The 14,044-nt window shown below is 35.8% G+C and overlaps 3 protein-coding genes across 4 annotated transcripts; all 3 read left to right on the forward strand.

Moving 5' to 3' along the window:
- The first annotated feature begins 961 nt into the window (after window positions 1-961).
- On the forward strand, window positions 962-4,109 carry LOC117932212 (50S ribosomal protein L5, chloroplastic). Its single transcript, XM_034853330.1, has 3 exons — window positions 962-1,461; window positions 2,348-2,548; window positions 3,543-4,109. Exons 1-3 carry the CDS (start codon window positions 1,207-1,209, stop codon window positions 3,882-3,884), a joined length of 798 nt encoding a protein of 265 aa, XP_034709221.1. The 5' UTR covers window positions 962-1,206; the 3' UTR covers window positions 3,885-4,109.
- A 702-nt stretch (window positions 4,110-4,811) lies between these two features.
- On the forward strand, window positions 4,812-9,836 carry LOC117932211 (sphingoid long-chain bases kinase 2, mitochondrial). Its single transcript, XM_034853329.1, has 12 exons — window positions 4,812-5,110; window positions 5,648-5,724; window positions 6,018-6,071; window positions 6,193-6,252; window positions 6,871-6,948; window positions 7,108-7,154; window positions 7,254-7,294; window positions 7,407-7,491; window positions 7,589-7,703; window positions 7,859-7,981; window positions 8,100-8,200; window positions 9,247-9,836. Exons 1-12 carry the CDS (start codon window positions 4,948-4,950, stop codon window positions 9,374-9,376), a joined length of 1,074 nt encoding a protein of 357 aa, XP_034709220.1. The 5' UTR covers window positions 4,812-4,947; the 3' UTR covers window positions 9,377-9,836.
- Window positions 9,837-10,763: 927 nt separating this feature from the next.
- LOC117932213 (reticulon-like protein B1) lies at window positions 10,764-13,869 on the forward strand. 2 transcript variants are annotated; one of them, XM_034853332.1, is made up of 6 exons: window positions 10,764-11,095; window positions 11,791-11,971; window positions 12,050-12,191; window positions 12,479-12,548; window positions 12,642-12,821; window positions 13,665-13,869. In XM_034853332.1, exons 1-5 carry the CDS (start codon window positions 10,891-10,893, stop codon window positions 12,809-12,811), a joined length of 768 nt encoding a protein of 255 aa, XP_034709223.1. In that variant the 5' UTR covers window positions 10,764-10,890; the 3' UTR covers window positions 12,812-12,821; window positions 13,665-13,869. The 2 variants fall into 2 exon arrangements, with proteins under 2 accessions (XP_034709223.1, XP_034709222.1); XM_034853331.1 differs by lacking the exon at window positions 13,665-13,869 and having other exon boundaries at window positions 10,765-11,095; window positions 12,642-13,150.
- Window positions 13,870-14,044: the final 175 nt, after the last annotated feature.

A 14,044-nucleotide genomic window follows, 5' to 3' on the forward strand; every position in this document is an offset into this window, starting at 1 on the left:
ATTTTTATTGTCTAATATTTTAAGTTGAATTATTATATTTTTAGATTATATTATATCATCAATTAATATGAAAATGAGTTTTTTTATTGGTTTTATTCAATAATTAAATTTGTTTCAATTCAAGAAGCTCTCTCCAAAGTCAAGTGATTGGCAAATGTTCGAAAGCTGAAATGGGTTTCAATCTAATCAAAATCAATCAATTTTATAAACTAAAGTGAATTAATTTGACTTAATTTTATAAAAGTCGTTAAGAATTTATGTAAATTTACACCCGGCCATCTTAAAAATCACATTTATAGTTAATTTTCGAAAATATTTTTGAGACTTAGCCCAAATTTATAAAACAATCACTTAAATAAATAATAGAAAATAAAAAGGGTGATAGTTTATTAATTTATTATTTTATTTAATTTCCTTAAAATGGGAATGACTTGAAATGTCCGGTGTTTAAGATTATGTTTGGTTCCTAAAAGTGTAAAGGAAATAAAAAAAATATTAAGAAAAATGATTTTTTCATATTTGGTTATATTATAAAATATTTCAAAGAAAATTAAATATAATTAAAATTAGTTAGAAACTTATGCATTTTAAAATTATTTAATTTTTATATTGATGAGTTAAAATAAATAAAATGACTTTAAAATAACAAATAAAAATAATTTATCATCTTTAATTATATTTTTCTATTTTTCTTCACTTTTTCTTTCTTTTTATTTTTTATTTTTATTTTTTCTTTACATCTTTCTTTAAATTTCCCATGAACCAAACATAATCTAAAAGATTCGATATTCCTTTTGTGGGAAACTTACACTTTGGTATTTAAGAAATTTGAAGAGTTAATGTGTTAGATTTTAAACCCGAGAGAGTAATGTGCAAAAACCGAGTAAGTGTATTAAAACCTCTAGTTATGGGCTCTTGCACGAGTGAATGAAATCCAAACGGTGTCGTTTTATCATTCTTCCGGAGAAACTTGAGGATCTTCATTTGTTTTACCTCTCACGCGCTCGTGTTTACGTGAGTCGTCAGTTCAGTTCCCCTCTTCCTTATCCACTGGAAGTCGTAGAAACATCCCACCCCTAATTTTATCGAAATTACGAAGATGCTAGATGGGCAATCTCGTAAATAAGAATAAATCCGAGACCACTTTATGAATCCTCTCTTACTGAAACCACCGTCCACACCAGAGAGATAACGCAGCAATCTTCCATGGCGTCTCCCGCGCTTTTGCAGTCTAATGCGTCCTCGTTTCACGGTCAGTTCCCACTTGCCTCATCTCCCTTCTCTGTGCGTCTCCCGTACGGAAACCCTAGAAATGGATGTGGGTTTTCAGTGAAGGCTTCGTCTGAGATTGTATTGGTGGAGAAATCTGAAGCGGTGAAGACTAATCGACTCAAAACCACCTACCTTGAGAAGATAGTTCCATTGCTCAAGGAGGAGTTCTCCTATCAGAACATGCATGAGGTCACTCCCTTTCTCTGTTTCAATTTATTTGTAATTCTTATGTTTTGTTTGATTGGCGGGAAAATGAAAGAAATCGAAGGGAGTTCGTGATTTTTTATCATTTTCTTAATTATTGACGGAACCCGCAGAATAGAATCTGGACTGTGAACTATTTTCATATCATGACGCTCAAATTGTGTCGTTTTCCTGTTCGATGAATTTTCTCAGTCACCAAAAGGAATGGGGTGGTTAATGTTCCATTTGGTGGTTAGGAAAATGTAGGAAAAGAAAAGAGAAGAAAGTGAAGTTTTGAGTGTTTGGGTTTTCAGTGATTGGAGTTGGAGAAACTAAAGTGATACTCTATTTATTTCTTCGGCATCAGTTGTTTTGAAGGAAAACAGTCTAAAGTTCTGTTTGGTTGTTGAGAAAATGTAGGAAGCGAAATAATTTAACATCTAGAATCAATTGTTCACGAGGACTTGGGGAAGCTGAAACTCCATCCAAAGGAGCTTAGTACGATGATTTGGCTTGGTCGAGCTGATTTGTTTTAATTCCTCCGGAAATGAAAGCAATGGCAAAATTTGTTTTCTTTGCTTTTGTGTCTTCTCAGCAACCAAACAGTGGATTAGGGGGATCTTTTCCGTGAAAAGATTTTGTCACGGTACAATTAAATATAGGTGCTAAGAGATAATCTTTCCCTAGCTAACTGAAGACACCCATTCCCAAGCTCCAAAGCTTCAGAATAAAAAACGTCTTTCCATAAAAAAAACAACAGAGTCACATTGAGTATAGGCCCCTGCTAATCTTTTCCTCTTGGTGCTCCTTTTTGTTTATTTTCAGCAACATTTTCGTAAGCACTTATTAGCTTCCTTTCCTTTTACAATTTTGCATTGCTGAATGTGGATAGGTTCCAAAGATCGAAAAGATTGTTCTGAACTGTGGTATTGGAGATGCTTCACAGAATGCAAAGGGTTTAGAAGCAGCCATGAACGAGCTGGCTCTTATTGCAGGGCAGAGACCTGTAAAGACACGTGCAAGGGCATCCATTGCCACCTTCAAGCTCAGGGAAGGTCAGCCTGTTGGGATTGCTGTCACACTTAGAGGAAATGTAAGGACGTCTCTCACCCATGCGATGCTTCTTATTTTCATATTCATTTTCTGTTTGTGTCCATGATTGTTTCCAACTTAGAATTTAATGACTTAATTTTTGTTTATTGTTTAAAATGCTGAATGTAGAGTTAAAGATTTGCATACTTTTGTCACACAGTGGAAACCCATATAATTAGCTGGGGTTTACTAAAATTGATCGTATTCATAAGTTTGTAAAGGATGGAACCTTGGGGACCGTTGGGTGATTCTTTTTGACACGGGACCTTAACCTAGAACAAAATGTGAATGACTGTTCTTTCTTCAAAATTCAGAAAAGAGCTGAGTGGTGATGCTCTCTGGCAATGAGCAAGAGGTTGAGGAGTAGGCCTATATTATCCAGTTTTGCTTTTTGACTGTTTGGGATGTGGGATAAATGCCTTCCTTTCAGGGTGGATTCCTGGTTATAAAAAAAATGGACAAAATTGTTTTGAATAATCATAACAATTCAGGATACCCAAAATGTTTCACTAGCTTTGCCACATTATTTGATGTGTTGTGGCTCCATAATCCATCTTTACGATCATTTGAAAAAGAAAAGAAAAGTGACAGAATGATTCACAATTTTAATTCGCCATTCATACTTACTTTTGCATCAACTGTTCGCATTGCATTTAAAGAGCTTCAAGATTCAAAACATCAATCATAACAATCAAAAGCAAGACTTGGGATTTAGACGGGAGTTATGTATGATTACAAGTATAATTTGTTTGGTAATAACCATTTTAATCATTCATTCAATTCAATTTGTGAAAACCATAGATGGGTAATCTGTGGACATCTTGATTATGACGGCTATGATCTTGAAATTGCTGAGTTTGGATGCACGACGCCTTCCTAATCTGCATTTTTTACAGTGTATCATACTGATTAAGAGCCAAAATTATCTTACTACATTCATATTATATTCTTAGAATGCCAAATAAATTCTATCTTTTGTTGATGGATTACAACAGATGATGTACTCATTTCTGGATCGGCTCATCAACTTGGGGCTTCCCAGAACAAGGGATTTCCAGGGTGTGAATCCAAACAGCTTTGATGGGCATGGGAACTACAGCATTGGCATGAAGGATCAGAGTGTGTTCCCAGAGATCCGGTTTGATATTCTTGGTAGAGCAAGGGGAATGGATGTCTGTATAACGACCACTGCTAAAACAGATAAAGAAGGGCAGCAGCTACTGGCTCTCATGGGGATGCCCTTCAGAGAAGGCGGCGGCTCCACTGTCATGCAGAGGAAGAAGAAGCTCAAGGCCCATCATTTTGATTCCAAATCAAAGGGAAGGGCCAGGAGATAAGAACTTATCCTTTCTCTATGGACCCAGAGTTTCTTGTTCCCTTCTCCTTGTTTGTCTTCATGTTTCAAATCCAATGTATTGCCATTTTACATTGATATTATTTCAGAAGTCTCTCTTCCATATTTTGCAGTTTTGCATCTTCTGAAAAGTATAAGTAGTATGTCTAATTGGAAACGTATTTCAGAGAGTTATTTAAGGGGGGGAAACAAGTGGGTTTATACTTTATATGATGTCTTCTTGAATAAATTGTTTGTCATTAAGATCCCGTTTGGATTAGGGTTTTGGGAGTTAAAAAAGCCCTCAAGGGCTTCTCTCGCAGTGTTTTTAAATATAATTATCAAAAATAATTTTTGAGAATAGGGTTTTTTAGGAATAAATTTTTATTTAGAAATTTAATTCTAATAAGATGAATTGTTTTGTGACGATTATTTTAATAAATAGTTATATAAACATATATAACAATTAAAAATAAAATATTACATATCAAAATTATTTTTAAAAAATTAAAATTTTAAAAATATTTTACATTTTTAAATAGATTTTTATTTTATAAAAATTAAATAATAATTTTAAAAAAATTATTTTGCAAAATTGTTTTTAAACAGTAATAAAACAAACCTTTTGATTCTTTGTTGAATTGTTTTTAATAATGATTTTCAAAAATTATTTTTTGGGAATTATTCTAAAAAAACATTGCCAAACACACCGTTTGGTTAACCAAACCAACCCATGGGCAAGTTTTGAGGCATGAACAAGACACTACTCTAACGGGAAAATATTCAGTTCAGAATTATTTTTCTTTTATTGTCCAAATAATCCATCCATTATATTTTCGGTATGCCTCCTACCACAAACCATCTAATTTCGTACGCTATCAATTTTTTATAAAACCTACTGAAAAAAAGTCCACAGATCCAACGGCGGTGATGGAGTTGAGCCAGCGAGGGCCCACGCTCCTCTGTTTTACCGCCGTTCAACTATGTGAAACTGAAATAGAAATGACCTCACGGACTCACTCTTTGGAATCAAATCGTTTCATTCATGACTGTGACAGGAATCTGCAATGGTTTATCACATAGCAGTTGCAGTGCCAATATCAATGGCGAAACCCTCGATTTTCAGATCACAGCAATCCATGGCTTCAGATCTTTCTCCTGACAGTACGATCTACCGACCCGATGGCAACAGTCGCCGTCGCGATCTTGTCTTCGTCGTCAACCCAAGAGGTTTTTTCCTGCTTTTCTGGGAACATTTGTACTGGCTTTTCATTATCTTCTTTGTTCTGTTTGGTTGTTGAGAAAATGAGAAGAAGATTAAAAACGAAATTTGAGTCTTGCGGTTGTTGTTGCTTTGGTGTTCGAAGTTTTGAAACTTGAGCCGAATGGTTGTGCTGATGCGGAATTTTGTTTTATGGATTATGGGGCTCGAGGTTTTGTGACTTTTGTTCTATATTTTCTTGTGGAAATATGGTTCTAATCTATTGGTTATCGGGAAATTCTCTCCCTCTTAATTTTCTTATTTGCTCTGTTTTGTTGCCGAGAAAAATAATGAAAATGAGAAGATATTGGTGTTTGAAATTTTAAAACTGTGACAAACTAATCTGAATACTTATATGGGATGAGGCTCGAGGCTTTGAGTTTTTTTTTTTTCTCCCTTTTTTTTTTCATGATTCTGGAGAACCAAACAGAATATTAATGGATTCTTGTTATGCGATGAAAAGATTTTTTTGAATTTTTGCTATTTGATACTCTGAATTAGAGCAGGTGCAAATGGCAGAACGGGTAAGGAATGGAAGAAGCTACTGCCTTACCTCAGGTCCCGCCTTGGTGGAGAATGTAATGTGAGTTTCTTTTCTAACGCTTTATTGATATGCATACACTTGGATTTTGTCTAATCGAAGCATTGAATTTTGGAACTACATCTTTTTCTTGACGGTGCCTCAAGCTGTGATTGCATGTGATAGTTTTTTCTCTTAAATTCACCAACTAGGCCATTGTTTAAGTTAGCATACTGACAGTGTGAATATGGGGAGACTCGTGGGGGTTTTGTGTGGCTTTCATGCGATCCTGCGTTGAAGAGATTATCTCTTTGTTTTTCAGTTTTGAATTAATTTATTTTGTATATTGTTTGCAGATATGTGAGTCCCTAACTTCAGGACCATGTCATGCAATTGACATAACAAGGGAGGTAGGGGTTTTGAGCCTTAGTAGTTTGAGTTTGAACTTTGAACTCAATTTTAATTTTTAACACTGTACTTTGAAAGATTGCTTATAATTCCTTATATTCATCTGCCAATCTTATGATGCAGGCCATACGGGAGGGTGCTGATGCCGTGATTGCAGTTGGAGGGGATGGAACTCTTCATGAGGTGCATTTGCTTCTCTTTTAGCATGAAAGCTAGTTTATTTGCGTCTATAACAATTTAGAAAATCTTTTCCCCACCCTTTAGGGCAACTATGCTGGTGGAAGTTACACACTTACAACTAACATCTCCTGATTCTTGGGTGTCTTCAGAATTGACATGTCTTGTTATGATAAATTGTCTATGACATGTCGTACTAAAGACAAAAAAATGGTACTATAGTCTCCTTTAAATAATTTAGATTCTTATAAGCTTGCTTATCAAACAACTTGCCAAGCCAATTTAAATAAGTAAATAAATTGAAACGAATTCGTCTGTCGATTATGTAAAGGGTGAGACTTCTTGGGTCTTGTTGAATGGGGAGTTAAAATGGATTTATTTGAAGATTGAGATTGTAAATATATGTGGTATGCTGTCTTTAAATTTTCTTTTCTTTTTTTTTTTTTTTTTAAAAAAACTATGTGCTAACATGTTAGGAAAGGATCAAGTATCTCATTTATTCCTAGGTTCTCGGAATGTATGATTGTTATCAAGATCTGCTGTTCTTTTTATATATTCCTATTATCAATATTTGTAGAATAAATTTAGTGGATACAATGTCAATCATCTACTTTGATCTGGCAGGTTGTTAATGGCTTCTTCTGGGCTGGAAAACATGTCATTAATCATGATCAGAAGGCTGCCCCTTCAACTGCACTTGGTGTTAGTAGTTACCCAGCACCTTCTGATGTTCTTACTTTAAAATGATTTCTTTTGATTTTATCTTTACTGCAAGGTGGAGTTAGTAGTAGCATGATTTATGATTTTTCTTAGTATGGATTTCTCAACAGAATATATAATTATGTTGTTCATTCTCTACAGATTATCCCCCTAGGAACTGGGTCTGATTTTTTCAGAACTCTTGGCTGGTTAGTGCCACTCTAATTTGGTTCATTTGGCAACACTCTTTTATGATATATTGCTTGCTTTACATTATTGAATGGAAGTATCTTCTGTCATTTTATCAGGAAAAATGATTCTCATGATGCTATTGAACGCATAGCCAAAGGTTATTTCATTTAATGCTTCTTTCTTGGTTTAGCATTATCAATGACTAGCATTACTATTTTTGCACTGAATTGGCCATTTTTTCTCTGCTAATGAAACTGTTGTTTTTGCAGGGCTGAGATCATGGGTAGATGTTGGTGTTATTAGTGGAGAAAGTGGTGGATCTCATTATTTTATTAATGTTGCTGATGTTCATTTGTAAGGTTAACTTCCTCAGAGAATTTCAGAACTGACCTTTGTGAAAGCATATACTGGTCTGACAAATCCCATTGTTATTCTCTCTGGAATTTTTTAGGAGTGCAAAGGCAGGCTATTACGCTTCTAGATACAAAAGATTTAGAAATTTGTGTTATGTCATTGGTGCATTGCAAGCCTTTATTGGACATCAGAACCAGGACCTCAGGATCAAGGTCGGTTCAACTCATGTTTCCAAGGATAATGGATTGATTTCTGTTCTTTTTTTTTTTTTACATCCATACTATTATATGATTCTGTGTCCTGTGGTGTATTTTTTCATAGGAGCATTATAGTGTTTAGTTAACTTCTTGAATTGTTGTAAATCTAGATTGATGATGGTGAATGGGAAATATATCCTCAAGTAACAGCCCTTTGCATTGGCAATGCAAAATTCTTTGGTGGTGGCATGAAGATTACCCCAAATGCTGACCCTAGAAGTGGAAGTTTTGAGGTAGAACATTTTTCCTTGGCATTTTGACTAATTCTTCTACCCTCTTTTCATTTAACATAATGAAATAAGAAGCTTTGCTGGTCAATTTGAGTTTTGCTTCTTACTACTATCTCTGCAGGTTGTGATTCTTCAGGACTTCAAATGGTATGACTTTATTTTAAACCTACACAAGCTATACAAGGGGACACATTTGTCAGTAAAAAATGTATCTTCAAGAAGGTATATTCTCTCATTTTAATAGAAAACATGTTTGTAATTTGTTCTTAAGATACTTTCTGTCGCATTCCCCATTTATATGCTTCTCATTCCTGTTTTAGAATGAATCATATCATGCATGTAGAACATGAGTAAAGCCTTGGTAGTCTTGAACTGAAGGTAGTCAGTCTTAAGTAACTTCATATCTTGCAAAATTTTAAGATGAGGCTGTGTTAAAGACAACCCTGTTGTGGATATATCCAACATCCAACATCCTTGTAATCTCTTTGATATTCATGCTAGAATGAAAGTCTTCCTCAATGGCTTGCTCAATTTAATCAAGTTTTAACTGCTTTTCCGGTTACTTTAACCACCTAGCTGCCACTGGCCTGTGCACTCCTACACTTGCGCCTTGATGTGCCCCCGTGTTCTGCATTGTTTTGTAGCTTTCTTTTATCAGCAATAACGTACGGTATTTTATTGAGATCTTGTTGATGGAAAAACCGTAACGGAAACAAATGAAAATGAATTAATCATTGAAACAAATGCATCATTCGTCCCACAATTTTCATGTAGGTGACATTCAGAGCCTTCTGTTGTAAATCCCTTCAAACCCATCCAAACTTATTTGTGGATACCTTATTGTGGAAGATATGCTTTGTTTGCTCCTTTTTGGACATGATTTAGTGTGAGTTTTTAAGAATAAAAATTTTCAAATATTATAATGGTTAAAAATGTGTCTCACGTCACTGTGAAACAGACTCTGAATGTGAATGTTTCTCTAGAAAGTATTCATAGCGATTTTTTATTATTTTCATATTGTTTTATATATTTTGTCAAACAATTAATTTTCTTCCAAAAAAATAAAATGCTTTCCGTGTTAAAAAGAGCTTTCTAAAAGCAATGGGAACCGACTTTCCAGTTTTCACTAAGAATCTTTTCATGGGCCTTTTTGACTTTGGTATGATCTGATGTCACGCTCTTTTTTCTTTTTTTTTCATTCCCTTAAATTTTATCTTTCTCACGCATTCATCATGATGTTCAAGTGTTGCTCTTTCCTCTCCCTACAGTGTGCATTGTATTGAAGTGGAGGAGATTGCGGGCAGCGGCAGTATTCATGTTCAGTCCGACGGAGAACATCTGGGCTTCCTTCCCCGGAAATTCTGTATTCTTCCTGCTGCCATTGAAATGATAAGCTAACATGATTGCCAGAGGACAGAGCTCTCATTTACCCATTTGGTCCATCTCTGCGCATCTCTCACTGAGCTTCTTTCCAACTTTCCCAACTGAGAGCAGACAGGGGAAAACAAACACGCCCCCAAGGAAATGGAGCAAAACTCTGTGGTTAGGGGAAGTAGTTGGTATGATTTATTGGAATTTGGACTCACGACAATCAAAAGAGTTGCAGTAGGTAGCCCCATCAGCTCATTGAAGTGATGTTCATTTAAATATAATGAATTGTTAAATTTTTTTGAGTCGGTCCAGGTCCCAGTCCCATCTGAGCTTCTTTTGCAATTTAGGAGATTAATGTAATGATTTAATAGGCGTTTGGTGTCCCATCCCCCTTCAAGATTGTCGAATACACTCCAGGCCTGTCGCATCTCTCTTTTTCAATACCTGGCAGCTGAACATCAATTGCGCTCTTCATTCTTCTTTTTCATACGTTATTTTAAATTATTAAATATAAAGATTGAATAATTTAAATATATATATAAGTTTATAATTAATTTTAATTGATATATATATATTTTTTTTGTCGGAAAATTTGGATGAATTTTCCTTTTTCTCCTTGCAAGCCTCTCGTTACTGGTGTCCAATACACTATCGTCAGATCAGAATAATTCGTTCCATGCGCTTCCACGTGTCCCCGCCGTCAATACTATTGACCGCCGCATAATTTATCAGTCCACCCTTGTGCCAACGCGTGTCGCCAACCAGACGTGTCGGCATTTTTTTTCAAACGTAGGTAGGCTTCAATCTCTCTCCACGTATAAAGGCAAGTGGGCCAACTCGCACCCGTCGTGACCTCCAACTGACGGCGTCAGGTTTAACGTCGTTATCCTCGAGATGCAAAACCGCACTCTGCACCCCCACCGCTATCTGCTTCCGAAAATTTTGATTTTCGAATTTCTCCTAACCGGATGGCTCGGTTACCAAAGCTTAGCCTAAAGTAGTGCCGTACTTTTCTTTGCAAAATATGCTTTAATTCTTTTATTTAAATAATTATTTAATTTGAAAATGCCTCCGAATTCTAATTTATAAATCAAAATAATTTTTTTTTTGTAAAATCACATTTTCTTATCTTTTATATTAAGGTTTTTTTAAACTCATAAATTATAAAATTAGACAAATAATTAGAGAAATTTTTATTGAATTTAAAAATATATTTATAGTCTTAAAAAATAAAATTGTCTCTAAATAATAATAAAAAAATAAAAAAGAAAAAGAACAGGGCATAGTGCGATGGAGATGTCAAAAGCTAAAAAAAATCTTCTCAGGGTCTGGTTCGGGATCCGAACCTGAGGCTCGGACTAATCTCTTTGGACGGCTAAGATATGTCGACGGATTATTTAGCCCACTAAGAATCTCCAATACTGAGAGCTCTCAACTTCATTTTCATTCACTAGAATCTCGTTTCTGTCCCCGAAATCTTGACTCCCTCTCTCGTTTCGCAGACACGGTAGGGTTGCGTTTCGGATCCAAGTCCGATAAAAATGGCTGAACACGCCGAAGGTTCGGGTGCCGCATCTGAATCCTTGCTGGAAAAGATTACCGACAAGTTGCAAGGCCACGATTCGTCATCGTCCGACTCCGATTCCGATTCCGATAAACCAGCGTCGCCGTCCCCCATCAAAGCCAAGGTTTTTCGCCTCTTTGGACGGGAGAAGCCGGTCCACACAGTTCTCGGCGGAGGAAAACGTAAGGACCTTCCAATCTCTCTCTCTCTAGGATCTAGCGTTTTTGGTTGATTAGGGTTTTAGAGGTATTTGAGGTGGGTGTAGATTTGTAGAGATTGTTTATGGATTTGTTAATTTATGTTTTGATGGAGTTGTTTTCATTGATTTAGTTGATGTTTCTGAAAATTCTATGGGAGTTCTTTTTCTTTTTTGTAATTTTATGTCTTAAGGCTTTCTTAACCATATGCTCCGTTTGGTTTCTGAGAAAATCGGGGGAAATGAAAGGAATTTGAACTTTAAGGTTCCTCTACAAAGCATAAATCTTAGTTGGGGTGGCTTTTTTTTTTCATTATTTTTGGAAATCTAAACAACCTAAAGCTAAAACATAAGATTCGAATTGATCCTTCTATTTCTTTCCCGTTTGTTTTGTTGTTACCCGTAACCGAACGGATGGTAAGGCACAAGTATCTGAGAAATTAAAAGCTCCACCGAGATGGGCTTGTATGTATAAACAGGAGATGCGAGATTCAATATTTTGTTTCTATCCATTTTCCTATCTTCTCTGGAAACCAATGATAGGATGGAAGTATGGTGCTAGGTTTTAAGTTTTTTATTTATTTATTTTTTAATATATTTTAGGGATTTGTTTGTTCCGGGTCTCTCATGCCCTAACTTCATCCTCTTCGCGGGGTTTGTTGCTGTGTTCATTTAATGCAGACGCTGATGTATTTTTGTGGAGGAACAAGAAGATCTCTGCCGGAGTACTTGGCGGAGCCACTGCCATGTGGGTGCTTTTCGAATTGCTTGAATACCATCTCCTCACCCTTGTTTGCCACATTTTGATACTCTCTCTTGCAATCCTGTTCCTTTGGTCCAACGCCACCACCTTCATCAACAAGTAAGCTTCTGCATTATAGTGACCCTTCTTTGATGTGTAGTTTAGTTAAATTCTTATGTAATTGTTTTTAATGTATAGGTCTCCACCTCGCATCCCGGATGTTCATATTCCAGAAGATCCATTCCTGCAGGCTGTCAATGCATTGAGGATTGAGATTAACCACGGTTTTGCTGTGTTGCGGGAAATCGCATCTGGAAGAGACTTAAAGAAATTCCTTATTGTATGTATTTGTGTTTCCAGTGTTTTCCTTTTAGGCTTGAATTTTTGGGACATTGTTTTCAATTGGGCTGATGAGTTCAATCCTCTCTGAACTTGGTGGTATTATCTAGATTGATAGACTAGTACATAACTCACATCCTAAATGATGTGGCAGCTATAGTTTTTGAATGGGGTCTTGTAGGGCCAAATTCTACATTGAAATTGACCATATTGCTATTTAATCATTTACTGTTGAAATGATCCCAGTTTATTAACTCACTTGTAAGAACATCTGTCTTTGTAAAACAGATTATTGCTGGCCTGTGGGTACTGTCGATCCTGGGGAGTTGCTGCAATTTCTTGACCTTGTTTTACATAAGTATGACTGCTGGTTTTATTTTTAAACATTTACAATATGAACTATATGTTGATCTGCCATGTTAACTTTTGTTATTATGATTTTGGAAAACAGCTTTTGTTTTGCTGCACACTGTACCAGTTATTTATGAGAAGTATGAAGATCGCATTGACCCATTTGCGGAGAAGGCAACAATTGAGATCAAGAAGCAGTATGCAGTATTTGATGCCAAGGTTCTGAGCAAGATCCCTAAAGTACCCTTGAAATACAAGAAGATGGCTTAGAGAGTTTGAGGTATTCTAGCAGACATTTGGTTAGATGTGGGTTTTGAAGATGTGATTTTGGCATAGTGCTCGGTATCCATGTTTGCTGGAACACTTGTTTATTTATCTTCTGCTGGTTTTTACTGTTTGGGTTATTAGTTTTGTCAGTGTTTTATGTTGGTTTAGTTCCAAGTGGTAGGGCAATCATTTTAGCAGTGCCTCAGGTCCTTAACTATAGGTGGGGCTTTTGTGACAACAATTATTATATCAATGTCTATCCGTACCTTGTACATTGTTTGTCACTTAATTTGGAACTGTTGATAGCTTGTATTTATGTTGATCCTCTGCTTGTTTGATTTACTTGATGCTTCCTTGTCCACTAATATGTTTTAGCATTTCCAATGCTGGAAATGCATTGTTCCTTCTGCCCAGATGGTCTCACATGGAAACAACAGGCTGAATATCATGGGACTGGAAATGTTAATCACCATGTAAAAATGGGAGGCTGCCTGAGGCCAAAAAACAAAAAGAAAGGGAAAAAAAATAGAATTGTAGTGCACTCTGCAATAGTTTTTTGGCATGTGGCACAATCATCAAATTTTCTGATCAATATTTCTTAAGACGGTTGTGGAGTAGAAAGTTATGGATTTAGATCTTTTTGGGTCATCTTGGCCAAACATGTTAAATTCTCATCTGTTTGGTCAATTTATTCGAGGGGAAAATTCTCTTCTTTTTTGGTTCTACTTGACAGCAAAAATCTTATCCTTTTGGGACATCTTGACAGCAAATTCTTTTATGGGTCATCTTCGATAACGAATCATGTTGCACAATTTTGTCCTCATCTTTTTAACCTTTTACTTTTCTTTGTTGTTAGGAGGAAGTGAAGAACCTTGTTTGAGATGGTTGATGCATAGCTCTGAGGTGGTACAGGATCAATAATTTTGAGTATTAGTACTAAATAATGTATGTTACTGTGGGATTATCCCTAGTGAGGATCCTTTTGTTTCAGATGGATCTTTGTTGTGTTTTAAACAGGTTTTCTCTGGTTTTTTATCAGATGGATCTTTCCTTGTGATGCCCATCGCCTCAATGATTTCAGTTTTTTCTCAAGCTTCCTATATATATATATGTATGTATGATCCAAGATGAATTTAGATTCCACCACCTGGTGTAGTTTGGAAATTGATACCCATCTTGCTGCCTCAATTTTCAAATTTCATGTCATATTTTTACATTCTCCTGTGTGTGGGTGGG

Source organism: Vitis riparia, chromosome 15 (genome assembly GCF_004353265.1).
Source record: "Vitis riparia cultivar Riparia Gloire de Montpellier isolate 1030 chromosome 15, EGFV_Vit.rip_1.0, whole genome shotgun sequence".
NCBI classification, from domain to species: domain Eukaryota; kingdom Viridiplantae; phylum Streptophyta; class Magnoliopsida; order Vitales; family Vitaceae; genus Vitis; species Vitis riparia.